The following is a 26,614-nucleotide window of genomic DNA, read 5'->3' on the forward strand; positions in this document are numbered from 1 at the left end:
CCTTACCATTTTGATATAAACCAATGTGTTATTTTTCCATCTTACCCATATGATACACACGTTTAAATTTTAATAACAAAAAGAGAGGATTAGGTATATTTTTTCTTTAACTCAAAAGCAGTGTGGATTTTAGACATGTAACTCAAATCTTCTGTCTTATGGTTATTTATTTGTAGCTGCTAACAGTGTGAAATGTAGGTCGCATCTACACTGGAATGTAGGTCATAGCTATATCATAATGTAGGTTACAGTTACACAGCTACAAGTCACAGCAAAACCAACTAAAGCTATTGGTCACAGCTGGAAGTAGGCCAGAGTTAATCTAACGCCTACATCTGATAAATTTAAAAATTTTTTGAGAATTTTAGAATGTTTCTTTTCTTTTTGTATGAATATACGGAAAAAATAGAAATGAAACTGAAGCAGTTTCCAGAACAAGTCCATGATCACATATAAAATTACCAAAATTGACTTCAGAAAGCAATTTGGAAAAACCCTAATGAACAATATTTTTAAATTGATGGTTTTATTCTGAATGTAGATCTGTATTAAGGAAGATGGGGACCAGTATGTGTACCATAGTTTATGGTTCTCTGTAAAACAGGATAAGTCGTGCTCAAACTTGTCCAGATGTTGGTAGGAATTATTTACTGACAAGGATATAAATGTTGCAAGTTATGGCAACCATGTTAATATGTGCATAAATTTCATGAGTTATCTAAATTTTGTATGAGATCCTGACTGATGGGTGGGGCTCTACAGAACAAGCACAGAATATCTCAACCAACCTTATTGGAATTTTCTATTACTTTATATGTATCTACTTTTTAATAAGACCCAAGGTTGTTAAAGATTTATGTAAATCATATATTCTTTATTAAACCTGAAATGGACTTCAGGATGTGAGATTTGGTAAAGTTTAAAAGGACAGTAATACACAGAGGTGATGTAAAAGCAACACATTTGACCTTCAGAGGAAAATTGACCTCAAATAAAATAGTTGTGTAACATATTCTACTGCATTTGCATTAGGATTTGTAGAGAACAGGAGCTTAGTCTTGAAGAGAAAGGAATGTATCTATTGAATAGTGACATAGAAGTCTCAATTTATAGGATCGAATGAGTGATAAAGAGAACAGAATATAAGTGTCCAATTCTTCATCTATTCTCTAGTCTCTATGTATAGATTACCACTTTCTGTCTTCTCTTTTTCTACTTCTGTCTGTTACATGTGAAGTTGTGTCCCCTATTAGAAGTTTGTTGGTCGAGTTTGGATCTCTGCCTCAGACTTGTAGCCAATTAGTGGTTTTACTATCCCTTTTGTGTCAGGATACACGTCCAGACAAATTAGGATGACAACACTGACAACGTTTTGCCCTCTGGGCGCTGGACAGTTTGTTAAACATCCTTTTTTCATAAGGGTCATTAAAAAACAGGTGTAAGAGCACCAGGTGAGTAGGGAAGATGCTATGATAGATAACAGCTGATCATTGGTCACATTGACTCTGCCCCAGGGGCAGGGAACAGTCCCTTGTTATTGTGTAGTAGTAGATATGATGGAAAATTGCAAGGTTGTACACAAAATTTTAATAATAGATGTTTATAATGAAACTTGTAATTGATCTAACCATCTGATGGGAGATATAACCTTAATTCATATGTTGTATACTATAAGACAGTCCTGTGAGCTTCTCAGAAATTATAAAGGTTGTTTTTCTGTTTAATGCTTTCAATGCAAGTGCAATTTAAAATAGCAATTGTTTTGAGAAGGATATACATGTATTTATTTGTGACAGGTAGTCTGAGGCTCCTCAATGCCAGCTCCTACCTAAGGCATGGAAATGTCCATTCTGACATGTGAAGAGTTCCACTGCCTTTGACGGAACATGTGTAGTGTTTTATAAGAAATTCATATGTATCATGGAAGACTTAGTAATGCTGTGGTATTTATCAGGCAAAACTTGACTTGACTCAAGTAGTTGGGAGTGATGCTTTCCAGCGGTATTAAAGTGACAAATTTATCTCACTTTTAATTTCATATTTGACACCTATATAATGTAGGCTGTTGATATTAGGCCGAGTGTATGGATCAATAGTAGTACTGATGGGCACACTGTTTATAGTGGAAATGAGAAAAAAATTCTGATTTTGTTTCTTCAGTCTGTTTTCATTGGCCAGATATGATCTTACATTGAATTCATTTTGACATTGAAGTATATGAACTTTACTTCAGTTGTCATTTTGCGGGATATGAATTTTTTTCTTGTCACAAACATACTCTCTAAGTGCAAGTGGGTTGAATCGGCTGGATGTCAGACAAGGGCTCCTCTGTGGACAAGAATATAAATTCATTTTGATATCAGTCAGCTTGCAGGAAAGTTTTTATTTGTGTTAGAAGACTGTGGTAGTCAGGATATCACAACGCAGCTTTTTTTAATAATAAAATGCGAAATAATCATTATGAGATAAGGAATTATTGTTAAAAAGGAAAGCTGTGAAAAATTTGTAGAATTTAAGGATCAACTCCTTTTTTTGTGGTATGATGACGAGAACGTTATCACTTGTAAAAGTTAATCTCGGGCAGAATTTGGTCTTGTTATTTTGGGAGATATGTAATCTATCACAAAATATATTTCAATTGCCTTTTAAAAGATACACTTATGTATGTCTTTTTGTTTTTTAAAACATAACGAATTAGTCTTATTAAGATTGTTGATTTTAGATGGTTTTATAAAAAGGTGATTCAGTTTGTTTTGAATTTTCTGTCAGAAATTGTAGCCTGGAATTGTAGCTTGTTGAGTTTGATAGAGAATTTTCCATTCTGAAACTAGCTTGTTGTATTTGAGTGTTGGTTTTGAAAGACAAATTTCCTATTGGAAATTCTGCTTGGTTGTATTAGGGTGTTGGATTTGATAGAGAAATTTCCCTATTGGTAATTACGGCTCATTATATTGAGGTATTCTGTTTTTGTTACAGAGGTTTTTGTTGCTGCAAACTTGTTGTATTAAGGTTGTGGGTTTTGATACAGAAATACTGTTATTACTTAGCTAGGCTAGGGGGTTTTTCTATGTAAGGAGAAAGCTATTGATCCTTGAATTGTGTATGAACTTAGACACACCAAAGGTACATCTCATGTTCATTTCTTACATTATACCTACATCCTACAGGGCAATCTGTACTCTAAACATCAATATACAAAGTGCAGTATCAGCAAAATTGATTTGATATGAAAGATTAGCCAAGTTTGTACCAAAAACAATAAGCTGATTGGTTTTGTTTTCAATCAAAATTATGGGTGTATATGCATTGTCTGCAGAACAGAAAAGGTGAGTAATTATTCAGGGTAGCTGTACTGTTGCCTCGCTCCTCATCAAACTTCTACGATGATTGCCTATGACAGATTTTGACTGATGTACCTTCACTTGGATACAGACTTATAGATCTATCCGGCCCTGTAGCCAAATACTTCACAACACCCAACTATCACCATCTCCAGACAAATTAAGACTTATATATCATTTCTCATGTCTGGAGAAAAACTGCATCCCACATCTTACCTTGTTCATATACAAAGGTAATATCACTTCCTAAAATGAAATATCAGAAATGCTTCTTGATTGAATTTTTCGAGTTTTTGTTGAAGGAATAAATCAGGTAAGTGCCCTAATCTCTGTAATTCCCTCCTGGTCCCTTATATTGATTTGGTTGTGAATGTTACAATATCCCTTCACCACAATCAACAAGTCTACGTGTGTAGAGAAATCCTTTCTATAAACTTTTGAGGTCTATTGGAAGATTCAGCAGTCTCTGCAATTTTCCCAAATCAGATATACCTGTATAATTATCTCCCCTTGATTAATGTCTGGTTTCCTTGAATGTATCCCATAGATGAATGAATTTTTATTTTTGGCAAATATAAATGTTTACATAGTCAGTGTACATGATCATGCACACATTGACCAACAGGGGCCATAGTCACATGTACAAGAGGCATCATTACACACATATGACACCAAATGAAAGTTGTTGGGCTGACTTAATCTTTGACAAGGTAGGGGTATGATTAGGGTGTAATCTAGTGTCTACAGGAGCCCTAGGTACTTGTCTCTGGTTGGCAACACAACTATTAATTGGCCATTCAAGACGAAGACCCAAGTCATTGGCAAGGTCATACATGCTAAACGTTTAGGTACCTCTGATTAACATCTCATTCACAAAGGTGGAGAGAAAAATCAATCTATGTAAGCGATATGTTCTTGACCTTGGACAGACATAGGGGTCTTTGGGCCTGTAGTTGTTCTGAGATCGTACTTTAACAGACTAACCATTTCAAATATAACCAGTGTTGCTGGCACAGAACAAGCAGTAGTTATATTTGCTTTCCTGCGGATTATTAAACTTCAATGGAACAAAGCCTAATTATCTCCACATGAAGATAATTAATATTTCAGAAATTTCTCTTCAGGGAATTTTTTTTAGAAGAATTTTTTATGTGTTTGGAAATTAACATTGTAGCATTGTCTGACAATACTTGATGCACCGGATATCAACATTTGTACCTTGAAACAGACATGTAAAAAACTGAAAGGAAATGCCATGAAAGAAAATTTTCAGAAAAATGTTTTCACATGTCATAAAATTGTCATTGATATTATAGCTCAGATAACCTTGTTACATTTATAGCAATAAATCATGGGAAAAAAGGGGCATACTTGATAATTGACATTGTATCAGGTTCTCTGTGGACAGGACCACCTGTGTAAAAACAACTGTCATATTCTGTACATATCATCTACTGCACATGCGTTTAAATCTAAGTGTGAAGTCATATATAAAATGTTTAACGGTAGTCTGAATATGATCAGATTAATTTACTTGACGCATATCTCAAACACACTGATAAAGAAATCTCCACCAATTGTGCGCTATTCGTGTCTGTTGCCTAAACCGGAGATAGTATCTGACCCTGTGAGATGAGGAATATAAGTATTAGCTAGTGACAGGTGTTTAGTAAAGGGGCTGACATCTTGTTGGGTCCACATACTAGTGGAGGTTACACCAGGGCCAGACTTATTATGTGTGACACTTGTGACAATGCCACAATTGAAATGCCAAACAAGCAAAGGAATTTATCATCACAAAGATGAACCTATACACTATAAATATATTTTAATGTGTGCAAATATGAAACCATTCAAAGCTTGGTGTATTTTTTTAATTGCTGTGATTTATGATGTTGTGTTGTACAATTAGTTCTATATTTTTATATATTGGAAAATGTGCCTGTCACATGTCGTGATATCTATATTAATTTTTTAAATGTATGGAAATTGATCAATGAAATGTGAGGTTCTATACATGTATAGTATTGACACTGGTAATAAGTTTATGAGAGAAATCAATATGCGTGTGTATACAGATGCACGTTTCATTGAATCATCTGCGGTTCACAATCCGAAAGCATAAGGCTGAAGTGGTAGATAGCGAATCTAGTAAATCCGATTATAAGCCAGTACTTGAAGTATTTAAGAAACCATCCTAATCAGATACTCTCCACTAAAACCCAGTCTATTTGGACAGTCCCCTTCCTTTGAGTGAGCTAAATTTTATATAACTGAGTTGAATATGCCCGTCTTTCCTCCATCCTGTAGCTGCAGTATTCAACCTTTTCCTATTGCACTTTTTTCATGTAAATCTATTCTCTCTTTGGCCATCTCGATCCTATATATCCTTGCCCCTCATCCTATATTTGCCCTTATACTATTTTATATGCCCTCAGTCTGTCACCAGTACTGCCTCATTCCTGACTTGAGTGCTGCCTGATCCGTTGCTATCGCCAGCGGTATTGCCCCGGCCCTCGCCAGCGGTACTGCCCCATCCCTCGCCAGGGGTACTGCCCCAGCCCTCGCGAGCGGTACTGCCCCAGCCCTCACCAGCGGTACTGCCCCAGCCCTCGCGAGCGGTACTGCCACATCCCTCACCAGCGGTACTGCCCCAGCCCTCGCCAGCGGTACTGCCCCATCCCCTGCCAGCGTACTGCCCCGGCCCTCGCCAGCGGTAATGTTGTCCCTTTGTCTGCTGTGATAAGTGGTTAAAGAGTGATTGCCGTTTGTCTCCATGACAATACAAGCACACCAGTATTGTCTTCCTATTAAAGCTATGAACACCATTGAGTGATAAGTGAAATATGCACATTAAAGCAAAGTGAAAGGTGATCACTAGGCCCAGGTGCGAGGGAAAAGATTTAGGCTAGAGGGGATGAGAGAACTGAAGAGTTTCTCACTTTATATGTCTCAAATACTTACTTGGGGACCCCAAAAACTTAAATATTGAATCATTTCGTGGCTATGAATAAATGTATGGGTATAGGAGATAATAATATCCTGGTCACATATTAAAATGTTTTCCAATTTGCAATTGAAGAGTATTTTATTACACCTACATCTGGCCATTGTTGGTTTCTTGAATAGGCCACAGAATGGCAAATCATACTTTGTGTCATTTTGGCTTGAATAATATGAAAATGATATGAATACCCCTATATAAACAGGTGAGGAGAGAGGACAGGTATCTACATGGTATGGACAACCATGTATTCTGATACCAGTGTTCACATACTTTGGACAACACTCATCTTATTTTCTTGTCTTCTCCAAGCATAAAATATTTCTTTATTACTCATCATCTCTCCGTGTACATTACAGTTGGTCCCAGGCCATTTACCTGGTCAGGTAAAAATGATACAGGTAAGCAAATCAATGCACCTGTCCACCTCTCTTTAAAAGCTGTCAATTATTGTATTATTTCGGAACTATTTTTCTTGTGTTTTTTTATGCCTTTTCACATGGTAGTGTAGGTGGCTTTCGGTGTATGATAACACATTTTATGTTAGTTTCATTTGTAAGGTCTGTCATTATCATTATTGAAATTCATAAACCTCATTTCTTAGCCGATAGCATTCATAAAGACTCTTATTTCCTGTCAGATACTTTGTTCAAAATCGGCAAACTTCTACCGACTTAGGATGATAAGATAATATAAAGCACGGCATCAAGTTACGAGATTTAAAAAAATTAGCATATAACAGTTTGGCTCTTGGATAGGAGAAACAAATTGAGCCAGATGATAGCTGATCTCGAGGTCATGCCCCACTGACAACAATGTAAATTTTAACAAATCAACGTTTGGAATATGAAAACAAATGACTGCACACTGCCTTGATGAATAGAATTTTGATAAGTGAAGAGATTCATCAGTATCATCTCAGAAATAAAATTCTGGCAATAATTAAGACAGAATTATTATCAGTGAGAATTTTTTATCTTCAACTAACTTAATTCTTTCAAAATTGCATAATATTAATCATAATTAAACAGCAGTGAGTATAACTGATTTCTTCATTAAGCCATAATTGGTACCGAGTAAAAAATGGGAGCTTCATTCTTTTGCCTCATTAGAGATTTGGTAATGGGGTAGTTTGTAGCTCCCTAGGGTGTCGAGATGGTAGGACAATGCGGGGAGATGTTGATTCGAAGACATCACATGTCATGATTTCAGCACTAAAAATACAGAACTTGCCATATGTTTGGACCATTGAGAAACTGGGGGCAGCTTATTGGTCCCTTAGGATTCCTTAAGTTAAATCATTTTTTTGTCAGAATGGAAAGGGCATTATTTGAGAAATCTGTATACATAACTCTTTATATCAGATTTTGTGATCCATGTAATTCATGTCAGTTTTTTTTTTTCTCTTTTTAATTTAAGTATCAGTTTTTTTTCTACAACACTAGGAATCAACTTGCATTTTAAAAAAATCATCAAATTATTGCTAATTTTTACAAAAAAATGAGGTTTGATATTAACTTTTTGTTTGTTAGGTTAAATTTTAGCATATTTCATAAACCTATAAATGATTTCTCTCGGAACAGGCTTCTCCATTTCCCCAGAACCGTATGATTGTATGGCTGGCTTCACTTGAAGGGCCCCATATGCCAAGGTGCAATCATATTTGGGCTTGGATGATTTGGGGCACATCTTCGTTTGGCCATGTGCTGAGAATCAAATCAGCTTAATATTCTCCTCTGATGTAGAAAATCTTTGATTTCAAAATATAAATAAATGCTTAAACTTAAAACATCAAAAATTGTTTTCAATTTCATGTCTGAATCGTTTATTTCCAATGTATGCTGAGACTATACTATGGGAAATGGTAAACTTTGACTGTACTAATCTGCCCCTTTATAGAGTTAAAACAACATGTGAGCTGTGTGATTATATATTTTTATAAGATTACTCTACCAGAACCATGTATGACACAGTTGATTTAGCCTGTTAAGGATAAATAACCAGGGTCACTTACATTTTCCTGAGAGGTCAACTGGAGGGGTCTGTTTCAGCCTCCAGAATCTGGTAACAAGCAACCCTGTGAATGGTAAGAGATAGCGGTGATCTGGTCAGTTCCTCTTGTTAACAACACCAGTCAGCATTCATATATCAGTACCAATCTGCTCCAATCAGGAGTTTCTGGTCAGTTCCAAAAGTCACTGCCTGATTGAGATAATGGGGATCTGTCAATTCTAACCCTGGATTCAACTATTTGCTATTTGCACTTAGCTTGGAAACGTTCTGCAAATGTAGTAAATTTTCAGAAATTGTAGAAATTGGGTTGCTAAGTTAACTGTGGCAAGTAAACATGAAATAAACAACAACAAAAAGTGACAGCCATTTGGTACTTTATCAGAAAAGTGTTCATTAAAATTCTACAAACAACATTTCATTTCAGAGCCAATTCACAAGACATTTCTTACAGACAGAAATTTGAGGAGTAGTTTTCATTTTTGGATCCATTTTATGATATGGTTGCCCCAGGGAAGTTAGGGAGCCAGCCTCTTTATATCAATAATTCATGTAATAGATAGTAGTTTTATGGTAATTTTAACAGTCACCCAATTAGCTGAGGAATTTTTGAGTTTTGGTTCTTATTTTTTTACAAGATCCAGCTGACTTGCTGCATATATAACATATTTCTGTTATTCACATGTAAAAGTATGCTAAAACTAAACGCTGATGGCAATATCTTAAGGCATGAAAATTCTGAAAAAAATCTTTAAGCATATTTCTGCGAGAAATGACTTGAAAATATCTATAGAATTAGAGGAACTCTGTTAATTTAAGGCTGTAAATTTTAGCTTGAACAGCATTTTCTAGATGATCAGAAATGTTGGCTGCAAATAAATATAAAAACGGTTGTTTCGTAATTAAACTTCAAATACATAGGAAGTGCAAATTGAAAATTACAGAGAGAAAAAAAGGAGTTTTGATTTGAAAGGAAGTTATTCTTTTCTGTTTGGATTACCGGATATCATCCGTCTATAGATTGATAGTAATGAATCAGATCACCTTCAATTTGAGATTTTTCTTTTCGGGACGATTCAATCGGTATCCATCAAACTGGATGACTTATAGGACAAACCATTGTAAAGCAGTATTTCTTTGTCTATCTTGTCTATTGATGCCTGAAGTTGATAACCTGTCAACGTGACCAAGTGATAGATATTGACACGTCAAAAGGATGATCAACATTTTTACCCACCAAGTGTGAACGGATCAGAAATAATTCTTGTTTTTACAAGTGTTTTTTTTCTTGTTACCATGCGATAGTCTTGAGACTCCCAGCATACACAGGTGCCTTAAATAGACAAAAGTTACCTGATCTGCTCATTGACTTTGCTGGTAAAAAAAAGAGATATTTAATCACAAATTTAATGCAGATTATAAAATGTTATAACTTCGTGTTAAGTTTGATAAAGGATATGCTAATGGAATCTCACAACTTTAGATAGAAATGAAAAGAGTATGTTAATTTTAGTTCAATGGATTATTGTGTTTTGAGCTAAATGTTTTGTTAACAGAGAACAGACCACACAATGTTGAGTTTATTTTACTAAACATGATTGATCTTGTATAACTTGCAAAAGACGGTGACATCTTCATATTTTCTGTTACCATATAGAAATATTTTACTTAAGGAGTCATTTTTGTTTGAAATTAATGTAGGAATTTGATCTCTGCAATATAAACTTGTATACACACAAAAATGCAAACATTTTCCAAGATAACTGATCTCAATTTATTATGCATAGCACTTCAGTCAACGCCATAAAGATGACTTGATAGTCAATATTTTAAAGAAGCATTGAAATTTGAAATGGAATGTAAAATTAAACTTTATACATACAGTCTTCATTCATGCATAGAGTTTGGATTTTGATTATAATTTTTATGCATTAATTCTATTTCATGCGAAGAGAGAAAATTCTATAAGACATGATAAATTTTCATATCAATTCTTTGAATTTATTGGTTTTTATTATTTGCCAAATGTTTTTCGGAATACCTACCTAAAATTGTTGTCATCTTAATATGCAGTACCTTAGGCTATAGGAATACAAATTTCAGTAGTATTGAATATTTTTAGAAACTATATGCTGATTTGAAGAGATTACATGCAAGTGTATTGGTCCTTGTGTCACCACAGTAAATAAATCTCATCAATTACGTACTCTCAAATCCCTGATTTGTGAATAACTTATTCGGTATTCTCAAACAAAAAACTTTTATGATGAAAAATTGGCACATCCTTCTCACTTTCCAAAAATGCTCTTTTTCACCTTTTGCAATAAAACTTTATAAATATATTTTTAAATGTATATTGATTTGATGTATATTATAATAGACTACTGGTTTGTATTTACTTTATGAAGTATGAAAAGGATCTTTGGGATCTCTTACTAGTCATATTTTCTGTAGGACAAATTTATTGATACATTTTACAGTTAGACTTACAAATTTGAGTTTGCGTCGTTCTATGAAAAATTCAATAATAATCTTCAGGAGTTGACAGCAGACGGTCCCCAAAGTGCATTTCTGTACAAATTTTTATTGTGTAATAAAAGGATTTTAACAATTTTGATATTTGTTCTTGACATGGTCCAGTTGTTCTGATGTCAGTGTAATCATCATCCCTGTCATCCAACTTATCATTACTTACGTTATCTGTCTGATAACCCCAAAGACATTCAAGAAATCTCAGTCGCTGAAACTCTTTAAAGCAAATAATGATGAAGAACTCTCAAGTCATCCTAAAAAATGTCACTCAGATGTTTGCACTTGATGCTAGACAGTACATGGCCAGGAGATTACATTGTGTGTCGTGGTCTAAGGCCGTTACCTGTCAAAACGAAAATACCCACATCACAGGAAACCCTGATCACCTGACCAAACACGTATTTCAAACGGAGAATTAAATACCGCAGGCTTATAATAAATCCATGTTACCTGTCTGGATGGGATGTGTGAACATATGGACATCTTTGCCACGAAGAAATATAATATTATTTTTATGTTGCAATTTACATCTCTTTCTTGCCATCATCAGTCAAGATTAAATGTCTTTGATTTCTTCAAACACAGACTTTGCTGACTATGGATGTACCTGTCGTCTGTATATCTGAAACATATGAGAAAGTACTTGTAATACAACAAAGCCTGCCAGGTTTAAAATTGTACATGAACACAATCCTTTATTTGTAAGATACAAAAAATGTTTTAATCAGTAATAATTTACACTAAATAAAAACTTGATCAGACATGCATTTCCTTGTGAAGGTCACTGATTGTGTATTTTGTATTTTTCAGGTGAAAACAGTCAGTCACCAACTTCCTCACCAGGAGGTGATGCACATGTTTGTGGTAAGTGCCGCGAAGAATTTCCAGACTTAGCCACTTTTCTGGCTCACAAAAAAGCTTGCAGTCAGAAACGAGTGGTAGTGTTCTTTGATGCCAACGACAGTGATAACTCACAGAGTGACAATCATTTAGAGCGAAGCAGCAAAATCCCGAGAATGAGCAAAGTATCCGATGTGACCGCTCGTGACGGCTCAGACGGCGAGACTCACATGGACCAATCGGAGGAGGAAGAAGAGGAGGAAGATCAGACAGAGGCCTTCGGGGACGAAATGGACGAAGAGGATGGCATAATGGAGGACTCATACCTTAATGGTGAAGTGTCAGACGAAGATGATTTGGATGATATTGATGAAATAAATGACAAAGAAAATGACTATGGAAAGTTATCGTCAGAAAGTAAAGCTGACCTCTCTTTACAACTTCCCCAGTTTATGTTGCCATTTTCATCTTTTTTACCCACCAATAACAATGTCACTTTAGAGCCAATAACTGCCACTAAGGCAGCAGTGGCTCAGTTTGCAGAGAACAACTTGCCTCCCTCAGACTTAGCCATGTTACACACCACACTGTACAGCCTACAGCAACAACAGCTAGTGCAGTTGCAGCTGATACAACAGTTACAGCAACAGCTATTAATGGGAATGTCCAGCTCCTCACCACTGCCCAATGGTCATCTCTCACTCCTCACACCACCTGTTTCCTCGTCAACATATCCTCTGAAGGAGTTGACCTCGTGTATCCAATCAGCTGGACTGCCCGAAATCACTAGTGCAGACCACACTTCTACAGTATCCTCAAAACCCTCCTCATCAGAATCATCATCAATGGTTTCATCTTCATCAACCACCACACCTTCGCTGTCCTCCAAGCCTATTCCATCATCGCAACCACTCCCTAGCAACGATGCTGTATCCAAGGCCACTGTGGTGCCAGAAACATCTGATTTCGCCAGGCTGTCAATGTGTAAGTACTTTTAATATTTTTATGCTTTATTTTTTGTTTTCTCAGCTTTTTCTTGCTGTTCTGCTTTTTATATATAATTACCAGTGATGGGATAGACAGAAAAAAGTAAGGGATAAAGATAGTGATGATGTAATAATACAGTCAGGTGACAAGAGAGGAAGTGATGGGATAAACAGAATAAGGTAAGGGATAAAGATAGTGATGATGTAATAATACAGTCAGGTGACAAGAGAGGAAGTGATGGGATAGACAGAATAAGGTAATGGATAAAGATAGTGATGATGTAATGATACAGTCAGGTGACGAGAGGAAGTGATGGGATACACAAATGAAGGAAGGGGATAAAGATGTTGCATTAGGAAGAAAGCAGTTATGTGACAAGAGAAGAATAATAGAATAAATGAAAGAAGAATAGAATAAGAAGAATAGAATAAGTTTGAAAATGAAGAATTAAGAATAGAAAATCTGGGACAGCATTTCATTGAGATGAGAAACTAACCAAAAGAAAATATTCTGATGTTATGTCTGAAGTGAGAGGTAATATAAACATAAAATGAACTATCAGAAAGGAACCAAACTAATGGTGTTAAAACAAATCAGTATTTACAGGTTTTTTTCTCACGTTTTTGTATCTGTAATGATGTTGATTTGCTTAATTAGGCCTTTTTGTGCTCTATCACTAATTTGTATTACTGTACGTGTAAAACAAGCTGTGATAATCATTATGTTTCATCTGATCATTAATTAGGGAATCAAACTACTGTGTAAAGATCAATTTCAGAATGTCATGTTCATTTACATGTATGTAAATGTGTTAAATGTTACAAACATTTGTTTCATTTTTTCATTTCATTTGAAATATTGGGTTTATCAGAATCTTTTTGGAACATCAAAAAATACGTATTTGGAAAAATTTTACTCTCATGTATTGTTTATTGTCAAGGGTTTGTTTGTCACAGCTTGAAATGTCACATGTATCTCACAGAAAGAATTATAGAAAAACATTGCAACTTCTGTTAATACATCACAAAGAATGAAGTATATTACACGATGGACATCTATACTGCTATGTAATATATTACACATAATGACATTAACACTGCTTTGTAATATATTACACATAATGACATTAACACTGCTTTGTAATATATTACACATAATGATATAAAAAATGCTTTGTAATATATTACACATAATGACATTAACACTGCTTTGTAATATATTACACATAATGATATAAAAAATGCTTTGTAATATATTACACATAATGACATTAAAACTGCTATGTAATATATTACACATAATGACATTAAAACTGCTATGTAATATATTACACATAATGACATTAACACTGCTTTGTAATATATTACACATAATGACATTAACACTGCTTTGTAATATATTACACATAATGACATTAAAACTTCTTTGTAATATATTACACATAATGACATTAAAACTGCTTTGTAATATATTACACATAATGACATTAAAACTGCTTTGTAATATATTACACATATGACATTAAAACTGCTTTGTAATATATTACACATAATGACATTAAAACTGCTTTGTAATATATTACACATAATGACATTAAAACTGCTATGTAATATATTACACATAATGACATTAACACTGCTTTGTAATATATTACACATAATGACATTAAAACTGCTTTGTAATATATTACACATAATGACATTAAAACTGCTTTGTAATATATTACACATAATGACATTAACACTGCTTTGTAATATATTACACATAATGACATTAACACTGCTTTGTAATATATATAATGACATTAACACTGCTTTGTGATATATTACACATAATGACATTAACACTGCTTTGTAATATATTACACATAATGACATTAAAACTGCTTTGTAATATATTACACATAATGACATTAAAACTGCTATGTAATGCATAACATGAAAACATGAATACTATTGATGATATTTTATAGTTGTTGTGGAACAACTGGAGATATGCATATACATTTGATTGCATTTTGAAAACATTTTTAAAAACATTTATCTCGTTCAAACATCAAAGGAAAAAGAATGGTTTTTAAAAAGAACTTACTTTTAATGACATGTTAATTGGATTTCTACAAAATAAGACTGAAGATTAAGGTGACACGGGCCCAGTGAACCTTTTTTCACCCATAAAACTTGTAACGTTGTTTCACATGATGTTGTGGGACATTTATGAACTGAGTAACTGGCGACAAACCGAACACATACATCACAGCTCGACAATCAGATAGGGCCTGATGATGTGCTGGATACGTTTGTAGATCTTAATGCGCAAAAAAGATAGAAATTTTCTTTTCATTTATTAATATCTGGAGGCACATTTCTGTATTAAACTCGAGCAAAAGTGAAAATTTTAAGATGAAAGCTATAGATAGCACAAACATTGAATTTGAATGGAGTGTTGTAATTGATTCAGGGGGAGATAATCCTATTTTATTGATTCCTGAGCAATATTTCATGGCAATATGCACTCTATGAAAGTATTTATCAATTTTTTATTCATGCAGATTTTTATTTCACCTGCGTATGAACATATGCAGGTGTTGGCTATATCTATGTGTTGTAAAACACTTTGGGCTAGGGCAGTACACTTACATGACTGGCTAGCCAGTCACTGCGCATACGACCTACTCATCCACCACACTGCGACCAGGTATTGAGTCTTTGCCATGTACATATAGATAAATTTGTTGAATATTATTCAATAACGGAGAATGCCAGTTTTTTTTTGTGGTCTCTGATGAATTATAACTCAATTAAGGCTGCTCGCACAATATGAAATTTTAATATTTCCATATTAGCTGTGGACCATAAAGAGGACCTATAAAACTGGAAGATATTTGCTTAATGTGGAAATAAAAATATTTGCTCAGCTATGCGGAGAGAACTTTTATCGATAATTTTTACCTGTAATTGATTTGTCGTTATCCAAGCTATGATGCAGAACTACAGGTATGATGTAAGGCTGAAGGGGACACTACTTAATGACCAACCCTTCATAGATTACTTATTACTTGTTGAATCACACAGGACATCACACCTATAACAGGCATTATTGTGGTTTTATAAGTTTAGATTTCCAATAAATTGAAGGTGTCTTTATAACAAATTTCGGTGATGAATGGTCTCTATATACTGTCCTTAAGGTCCAGTCTGATTTAATAGGATTGTTACAGTATCAGGAATCATCTTGTAAGGATCTTTATGATTGGTCAGTCTCTGAGTACAGAGACCATAGACGGTAGGAGAGACCAGGCCATACCAAATTTGTACTTCTGTTCAATGACTGGGTTTAAAGGCATTATCATAGTAATCACTCAGTTCCTGGGTTGGAGGGTATATTATCATTTGTCAGTTTCTGGGTTGGAGGGTATATCACTATAATTGGTTAGAGGGTATGTCATCAATGGTCAGTTAAGGGTTTTATGGTAAGTTTTCATTGGTCAGTTTCTTAGGTGGAATGATTCAAAGTCTTTATGGTCATTCAGTTTCTTTCTTTGTTGGGTCAATATATCAACATCAGATCTCTACTTCAATATTAGTTTACATAACTGATTCATGCAACTTATTGTTCAAAACAAATGTTAGATCCATCACCATTTGCCCAAGCAATTCTCCACATGAAGTCATTAGTCCCACAAAGGCACACTTAAGACATTGTATTTTCTTTTAAAGTAAATGTGACAAAAATATTAAACTTTATTTTCCGTTTATATAATTGGAGATTTGAAAATGATTACGAATTGAAAGAAATTGATGAAAATGGATGAAAGAATGACAAATGAGTTCATCATGACTTGACATGGCCAGGACAATTGGGCAAGCTTCCTGTGAGCGTGTAGTGTTGGTGTTGTGCAGTGATCACCACTCGTAACAATGCCAGCTCGCTGTACCTGCTGTAGACAGCACCAATTATATTATGATATGTTTTAGTTGGATAATTTTGAAATGTCATGGAATATGATAGATTGCTCTTGGGAAAATAACTGCCATTGTCCAGAAAGTGATGATTAAATATAATAGATTACTGGTGATAAATATGGATTTGACATTTAATATCGGCAGCTAAAATCCAGTCAGAAACGTTAACTCAACTAGTGTAACATGCACAGGAAAAAAGGATGTGTTCGCGTGGAAGATTGCATGAGTAAAAATATGAATTTGCACTGCGATTTATCTGATGTCCCAGTGCATCGGACTAATACTGATATGTATGGTAATATCGCAGATTAAGATAGGTTTGCGAGGCTCGACTAATTTTGTTGGGAATATGTCAGTGTTTGATGGCGTACACTAATAATGATATAGAACGGGACTGTCACAATCTAATAAATGTCGTATATAAATTGGCCATTTTAGCATGATGTCAAGTTTTATGCAATATATAGGCTACACAAGCCATCCGAAAGACTATTTCTCATACCTAAGTGAAAGAAACTGAAAATCCAAATTGGATTATGGTCTGACGGGTCGCAGAGGCCATTTTTTAAAGCTTTTTAGAATATAGTTATGTTATGGTTAGGAGGGACAGAATAGGGAGTCCTTGCTTATATGGAAAAATAAAACCATCACAAATTTTTCCTCGCTGGATCATTTTGTTATTCCTATACATCAGAATAAGGTTTTATAACAAACTTCAGCAGTAGAATAGATTGGCTTGTTTCTCTGTGTCAAAGTTGACCTCTCACTACTTTGGACTGTTTTAGTAGTTACAGAAATTACCTTATTTAAGTGGACAAGCCTCTGGTAATTTTGGCATCACAGTTTAGAGTACAATATCCTTTTATCCATCCATCTAAAGGCTTCCCTTCGTTATTTCAGTAAAATAATTTTCAGTATGGAATAAGAACCATATTCTGAATACATCAACACGTTTGGTTTCTTTCCTTTCACGTAGGTAGATGCGTTGAAAACCATTACACAGCTATCACCAGAGAATTTTAGCACATAAATGGTCAAGGGGAATGGGTTGATGGCCACAGGGCACTGGCAACATTACTTATGCAACTTGTAGAGACTTGTTATTAATGCTAACCCATTTTGTAACCATGTTTGATGTCGCCATCTATCTTACCGCGGTTCTGTAGCATACCTGTAAGGAATCAATATCATATCACACTAAAATGCTTAATGTCACTTTATTGTGGCCAGTCATCATGGATTGAATATGACCTACTCAGCCGTACACTGACAAATTATAAAATATTGAACATAACCATCAGTTGTGTTGCCTAAGTTGGGGATCAATCTCCTGCATCTAACTCACATGAATACTACTTGAAGACATAATGACAAAAAACCTGTAGCAATAATACTAGGTATGATTGAGTGATATCTCTATAACTGTGTGAATTTTGTTAAGAAATGTAGGTGTCAATTTTTTCTTTTTGAAAATTTGAAAGTCACTGTATAAAATTAAAGATATTGAAATAGACAGTCTATTCACCAATAAGAGTGTGCTGGGCGATGGATCTGAAGACATAAAAATATAACTCAAAATGTTCCTCACTAACATCAAAAGGTTAAATCTATAATTGGCTGGAGTGTCCCCCACTTTTAATGAGATATATCATAAGAGTAGATCAATAGTGCTTGAGTTTATATCCTTCTCAACACATCGGTAAACCCGTCCAAGTCTGTACTAATATATCCCGACTACATCAATTACAAAAATAAATGTTGTAAATCTGGTGAATAAAATTAATGTCCCGTTTTAATTTCATGCAAATCTTTCATTTTTATATGCACGGAAACCTTTTAATCATTCCTGACATGGTATTTGTAAATTATTTTGAAATGTAATGTAATGTGAGATTGCGATACGTGGTGTTTAAACTCCAGTCGTGTACCTGGTAGGGAGATGCCGCTATTGTTTTGATTCAGTCACGAATACAATGTTTCATCATGATAAAGTTTTTATTTATATGACTTTATTCATTAAGTTTTGAAAGCATTTATATGAGACCTTGTAGATTTATGAAAATGATATTGATTCTATGTTTTCATTTCACAATAGTTTAGTAAGGTATTGACTTTGTGACGCAGGGAATTCAGGCATTGGCGTCCATTTTATAGATATTAAAACAAGTGATCACATGATCATAGCTACGTTTCCATTGTAGAATTCACACTGATAAAAAGTTTTGGCCATGATGTGTAGGTTGTCAGGCAAGCCTGGGCAATGGCAGAACTTTCATCATTGATGAGTATATTATGGCAGGCCTTTGTTCAATATCATCTTTTAGTCCATAATGGATTATGTTTATCTTTGTTATAAGCTTAATAAGACCGGTATGATTGTCAAATCTATTATTTAACCACTGGTATGTTTAACCCTGTTTTCAATTGTTCTGCCACATTGAATATGTTACAAATCTTGAGACATAAAAATCATTTGTTTTAACACACATTGAATCATTTGAAGTATGGAGGTTGAAGCTGTTTGGGTAATGGGATACAACGTGCGCACTCGGGTGCTTACAGAGAAATTAACGCCATCAAATATGTATCAAAAATTGATTGCTTTGTTGACTCCTAAGTAATTAGTTTAAAAATACCATGCAAAAACAGTTCCGCACCAACAATCACCTTGGCATTTCACCTGAATGTAGCATGCAACTATATTGTGTACAAGTGTAACCAACCGATATGTATTGTACAGTGATATGTATTGTGACCATTTTTCAACTGCATGCATCATACGTCATTTACCAACAGTTTTCAGTAGCTCAGGATCAAAGGGCCAATTTATTACTCTTAAAGTTTTGATAAAAGGGAACGTGTTTGTTTCGCTTTGTCTATTTCACACAGTTTCTGTCACTGATCAATCTTAATATTGAACAATTGATTTGGCGTGAATGTCAAAACTATGATTGAGAGAAGATGAGCCCAATAAAAGTGTAAATTTCAAAGACAAAATTTGTCAGAGAAATAGATTTGTTAATGTGATGTGCATGTTGTTTGCTCCATCACTGTAGTGTGATGTATTCGTTTTCAATGAGGACATGATGAGGTTTTTTATTGTGAGAACGTGCGTCTAGCTTGGTGTACGTATGTGTTCTTATGTTGATTAGAAAAAACACATGCAAAATCATGTGTGACTTCAAATGGATTCTATTTGTTTTAAAAGATAATTTTTTAGCATTTTTATTTCTTTTAAATGCCCATATGTCTTTCTAAATTGATGAAAGTCAGCACTAAGGAATCATTTTGAAAATTAGCTTTAAAGTTCAATTTTTTTGATCAAATTTATTTGAAGTGATTGTTTGATTAGCTCAGGTAAGGTTAACAAAACTAGAACAGCTCGTTCGCATGTTTAAATTACTTCTTTATACCAAACGTATAAGATGAAAATCCATTTTCTCCCAGAGGAATACAAAATAATAAATTTATCTTTTGATATTTGAAAATAAGTCATACATTTGTCATGAGATAGTTTGGTTATTGGGGCTTGCTGATTTATGGCTCTTCATTGGTGTTTTTTTTAAGTTTCAAATAATTTAGTGGCAGTATCTGCAATAAAATAGGATTATGCCATATGATAATCCTTGGAGTAGGAAATGAAGCCTTTTGACTTCCAAGCCATATGGCACTAAAACCAATAGTACAGCCAACAGTGGAAACATGAAAGTGAACAACTCACAACCTTGCCTCAAATTATTTAAATAAAATATGAGACAAAAGGCTATCCCATTGGAGTGCCTCCAGACCGGTATTTGACCTTTGTTACATGCACTTTTAAATATTCTTACTTTTTTTCTCGTAGAAAATAGAAGTATGCAACAAAAGTGTGAGATTGATGAAAAAGGAAAATGAAAAAATAAGAGTTTTTGACAAAGGCAATTTAGGGATTATTTTTGTGTACATTGCAGATAGCTGCACCAATCCGGATGTGGTGGTTTTTACTCCAATTATTTGTTAGTATAGTGTCATTTATTTGGAATAATCAGCTCTGAATATTTTGATTTATGAAGCAATTTCAGAATGATTGGTCAAACACAATGGACATTGAGAGAGTGCACTTTTAAAGGTAGTCATCACACAATGCCAGATCAGAAGCGGTTTATATACAACTGCAAAGAGTTTTTAGGATCAAAATAAAGTGTCATAATGTTATTAGTGTGTTAGATGTACAGATGTCTTTGTATTCAGGGAACCAGCCTCGGTAAATCAGAGTTCTAATGATAAACTCTGAGGTCTTATAATAGGACTGAAGTCCATGGATGGGCCGCTATTGGGGCAGCAAAATCTAAGCTCTCACATAGCACTTCAATGCTCGCCTTCTTCCGCATCAAGGACCCAGCCATGCATCACGAGTGCCGCTTAATTATGATGCAGTTGGATAGGGGAAAAATTTGCCGTCTGGAATCTGGATCAATACTTGTCAAATATGAAATATACATCACAATCGCTATATCAAATCACCAGGTCGGGCAGGTCAGTGATACACATGTTAACAGATTCCATTAAATGCTGAAAATGTCAAAGGAAAGATGATCCAAATACGATTAGTGAGAAAAAGCGAGTCGTTCGGCAAAATGTAAAATATTGATAAGTCTAGACTTACTTTGTACTATCAGCATGTTGCTTCAGGCACAATAATAAATCACAAATTATTAGTTGTTAAAAGAGAAATATTGATTGGAAAGTCAATTTTCCCATAAAGGTTTCTCTGTTTTTTCTCATTTTGCTATCACCTACTGTGCTAAGATAATGGTGAGAAAGGTAAGGTTTGTGAAACTCTGTCTTTTGTTCGGTTTAGGTTGAAATTAGGTTTACAAAGACAGTTGTAAGAGATATGGTTTTATCATCAGATTTAATATTACAAGACCTTTTTTTCCCGATGCCATGAGTTGATGCAGTATCTGCTATAATAGTTCACAGACGAGTCAATCATTGAACATATCTATAAACGATGAAATGGAAAGACATAAGGTATGATCAGAGATTCTCATGTCCATCTAATGAAATACTTAAAGGTCAGGTCAAGGTCACACAAAACTATTTTTTAATGGAGATATTTAAACTATAAGGGGATATTTTATGTAAGACGAAATGTTTTCTCTGAAACATGTCCCTGATACTGTCGCATCATGGGAGAATCTTTACTGGCCAAGTTTTACACCAACCCAGGGATAGCAATACTTCCAGATGACATATTGTGGGTGTTGAGAGGGCCGTGTTTCTTTTGCACTGGCGTGACAGTGCTATTTACTATGTGCAAGGGTCGTGACAATCAATTCTGGATCAAGTCGAATTCTACAAAGTGTGGAAGAAAATTGATTTATTAAATTTGGTATGATCTATTGGCCGAGCAGAGAAATTTCCACAGCCGTCATATTTCCATCAATATCCTGGTAATGTGACGTTTGAAAGACAAGGACAAATATAACTTCATTTCCCAATAGGGGAGTGATGCAGAGAAAAATTGGAAATAAGTGTATTTGGTTGACAGTGGAAGATGATTTGCTTGAATGTATGAGATTTATGAAGAGGCTGTATTGTGTGAGAACAGAAATGTCTATACTGTCTGGGTAGCCTTTTGGTGCTGTCCCAATTGGATTATTGAAATTGTATGCTGTAGTATTAGAGGTACCAAACTATTGTTATTGACTGTAGATAGATAGACTCCGTGGATCATCACCAAGTCTTCAATTCTCCTCTATATACAGAAAACTTCTTACCTCATAAGTGTATCTACTGGTCGTAGCGGGGTTGTAATAAATACAACTATTTCTGTTAACATAGCCATCACAAATATAAAATAGGAAATTCAAAAAAATAAAAGATAGAAATAAAGTAATTGAGTAAAATTGTGGAAATGGTGATTATTTGAGGCCAAATTTGGTTGGACAGAGTATGCTTGTCAGTGATAATAGAATTCCAATATTGCATACATTTATGTTGAAAATTTTATGATTTCATTTGTGATCTTTATTATAAAGAAATTATTATTTGATAATCCATCTTTTCTGCTGTCATATATCGCCCTGGACATACCATTTTATTTACACTTGATTTTGTCTGTAAATAAGAAACGGTAAACGGTCTTGGCAGACATCGTTGATCTGTGACTGACCAGACGTTTAGCCTGTTATTTAGTTATAGGCAGGGTTCTGGTGTCCTCCTTCCCTTGATCAGGGTAATCAGCTTATTGGAAATAATTCATTTTATAATTTTTAATTATCGGTTTACAACTGCAATTAAGTTTGTTGTGTGTGAGATAGGGGTATCCATTACGAGAACCAAGGTGCGAAATAATGGTTTTTGTACCTATAGGTAAGGTTTTGTTTTGATTAGAAATATTAGCAATGTGGAAATTGATTAGTACTGGTTTACCTGTGGTCTAAGCAAGTGCACCTGACACAAAGGTGAGTTACATGGTATATAGACTTATCTACCTGGCGATTTGTACCTGTCGGCGAGTCCGTCATTCCACTGGCGGCACCAGGTGTATACCCCTCACACCCGATACATTGGTGCACGTTACAGATCCCGACTTTACCTCTATATATCAACAATTAATTGTATTTCAATCAAATTTAGACAAAACAATACTAAAACTGGATTTGTTTAAATCTAAAATTATTTCTCTAATCTTCGAAAAAACATTGAAATATCTAGTGTTCTTCTCATGCACTATGTTATTTATAGGGTATTCACAAAAGCATAAATATGCAATATTGATTTTAACATGCAAAGATCTATGACTTACAAAATTAATTTAATTTTTAAATGTATCTCTTGTCTTATGGTTTATCTGGGTGTGTATGCTTAATGTGATGTAAATGCACTATACAGTACTGTAACTGTTACAATCTATATTAATTGGAGATGATTTTACCTATCGCTGTGGAAAGTGTGAGGAGAAGGGATTGTTATGTTAAGGTGTTATGGTATATATGACATTGGGCAATATCCTGGAAGGAGATAAGGGGGACCAGCTCCCCCCCCCACCCCCCACCTATCTTCTCCTCTCCTCTCCCCTCTCCTACCCCTCTTTCCTCCCCCACTCTCCTCCCCACCTCTCCTCTACCAAACCATGGGAGGTAGTACTACTCACTTAAGTTAGCTGTAGGTCTATAACCACTTTGAGGGTCTGGTAATACATATCTATGTACTGAGCGTAATTTTATAATTTTGTTCCTCTTAAGGACATGTTTGATTGAGTAGTCTCCTATTTTCAATTCAGAGAATTATTCCTGTATAGGATATGCCATTGATCCAAGCCCATTTACTAAAATATACCTACCTGTGTGTTTGGGGAAACACCTGTAGAGATCAAAGAATACTTTTGTGATATTGACCGTAGTGTTTGTAGGTAGTAGGAACTCTTGTACAGAGTACGCTGACAGCCGTGAGTAGAGACGACTCTCGTAAAGGGCTATCGAGTGGATCGAGACTATCTGACAGAGTAACAAGGAAGAAGCTTGCCATCAGACATGCATTGAATTGGGGTATTTTTCGTTGTATCAAAGCGGGTCGCTGGGAGCGTGTCGTAGGTCATGGGTCAAGTCATACAGGCAGTGGGGTGTATTGAAATCTCTGACCTGGAAATTTGTGACGGTTATAGACGCTTTGTTGATCTGTCTGGAAGCAATTATATCACAATACAGCAGTTATCCACTCAATGGTGAAAAAAAAAATTGTAAGAATTACTCACTCCGATACCATCCAAAGATTTACAGTTCAACAACTACTCTACATGACTGTCCAAACACTGACATGTTTTATAGAATGCCACTGATAGCATGCTCTGAAACAGACTGGTAAAGATGACTTTGTTTAGACGTTATTAAATTTGCCAATAGCTTTTTTGTTGATTAGACAGATTAAAAGATGTATGAAAATTAATTGATCTATTTTTCAAGAAACCAATGAAAGAGATGTAAGGAGTAATTTGGAAAAGTAGAATGTGCCTAATATAGAGATATTTCTTGTTTATAAAACATCATAATGGAAAAGAAAGCTGGTGTTCCATTGTGTCTTCTGTATTGATATAAGTAGATACAAGTATACTATATGCTGTTATGTAGTAGGTGATTACAGGTGGGTATCCTTCAGGTGTGCTATATCAGAAGACTTGACCCAGCACTCCCCAGTCTCGTACATCATACAGACAGGATATACCACGTACTTCATATATACTGTATTTTGGAATAAAATACATATAATATTTAATACTTTATCAAACACATGACAAAACACCCTACTTGATGATTCAAAACAAAAAGTCGTGTCACATGATTTATGTATTTATGTCTAGAAAGATCACAAGATTTTAGAGGATAGAGACTTTGTGTTGTTTCACAAGCTTTTACTCTGTGTATCTAATGGAATTGCACGCTATTTAGCTTTAAGGAATAACGTTTCAAAATCTAGCCCCGTATTACATCATAGTTAATGCTAGTGTGATCGTCAATGCTTGAAATCTGCCATTTCTCCCCTCCAGGTAGGATGGTGTAGATAAAAGAGATGAAAACTAAAACAAGTAGAAGCATACATCACATTTATAATAAAACTGTACACATATATTATACAATATTGTTTCTTTCATCCTCGGTATATAGGTGAGGACGCTTCAGGGACACAGGATAAGCTTTCAGTACACACAAAATAAAACAACGAAAAATGGCCTGCAGCTATAACAACTGCATCCATGGAAGGAATTATGACTAATGTGGAATTTTTTTTATTAGAAACAAGACAAGTTTCTGTGAAATCTGTTTTAAATACAAACCAAGACATAAGTTTCTCGAATTTTTTTTTTTTTTCACTTCAATAATTTTCAGTCTACTGGCTTTAAATGGGACTTCAAAAGTGAAATAAGCATATGTGTTATAATAATTCTTGACGCCAGTCTGTCAGACAAATCTAGTGATAACGGAGGAGAACGGGTGATATGAATAGTTGTGCCGCAGTACAAATGGAGGAAAATATGATTAGGCATAAAGGCGAAACTTAAATTTAAATGTAGGGTTACATTTCAATTGAATTTTATGGCAAAGAATTAAGTGCATTGAATATTGTTGATGGTTAGATATGTACTATATAGAGGGGAAAGGTGGAGGCAGGGAGGTGGTTGTGGTTGGATAGCTGTCCGCACATGTATTACATCTGTCCTGAAATATAATTCATGTGTTCAAACTTATTATTGATAAACTTTTTATTAAGAGAGGAGTTTGTGATGGAAATGAATTTCATTAAAATAATTTGATCATTAGATAAAAACGATTTCAAAATTAGTCAAATATCAAAATAAAAAATGTTTTACTAAATAATAATTAAAAGATAAAAATAAAAACGATTTCAATTATTCCGCACTTAATCGGTATCCTGCAGAATCTGAGTTGTATGATAGACATTTATGAATCCTGTTATAATTGAGAGCTGTTTCTGACTGTATGTGGCATCAACTCTAATAAATATTCATTTTGCACTGAAATTCTGTAGCCGTTAAACTAGTTCACCTCTGGAGGAGGAAATCGGGGAGTAAATTGTGTAGGTGATCACCAAAGGCTGGTGTTGTTTTATACATCTCTGTTTGAACACCCCAATCATGCTTTCTGTTACAGCATATGTATGACATTACTGCAGAATCTGCTAGGCATGTTTATAAAGGAAAATGACTTTTACATCATCTAATGCGTATGTTTCCCGAGTCCGGGGCGAGATATGGCCAGGCAGTGTATTATTTTTAAAGTGGATTGGAACGGATGATAATCCGCAGAATTGTGAAAGTGTAAATAAAGTAGGTTTTCTCTGGTGGTGCTGATCTAGACCAGAGCTTGATCTGCATCTGTACAATGTTTGAATCATTCAAGTTGCATACATTGAGCTGTTTAGCAGGAAGTCAT

General features: G+C 34.7%; 1 protein-coding gene across 1 annotated transcript in view; it reads left to right on the plus strand.

Moving 5' to 3' along the window:
- The window catches only part of LOC132553938 (sal-like protein 1), a 58,362-nt gene that overhangs the window by 13,076 nt on the left and 18,672 nt on the right, over positions 1 to 26,614 (plus strand). The window contains exon 2 of the mRNA XM_060218233.1: positions 11,698 to 12,711. Within this exon, the coding sequence (XP_060074216.1) occupies positions 11,698 to 12,711 (1,014 nt within the window). The remainder of the gene's footprint in view (positions 1 to 11,697; positions 12,712 to 26,614) is intronic.

This window comes from Ylistrum balloti, unplaced genomic scaffold, assembly GCF_031769215.1.
Source record: "Ylistrum balloti isolate Yb309-2 unplaced genomic scaffold, AGI_CSIRO_Ybal_v1 Utg370368, whole genome shotgun sequence".
Taxonomy (NCBI): domain Eukaryota; kingdom Metazoa; phylum Mollusca; class Bivalvia; order Pectinida; family Pectinidae; genus Ylistrum; species Ylistrum balloti.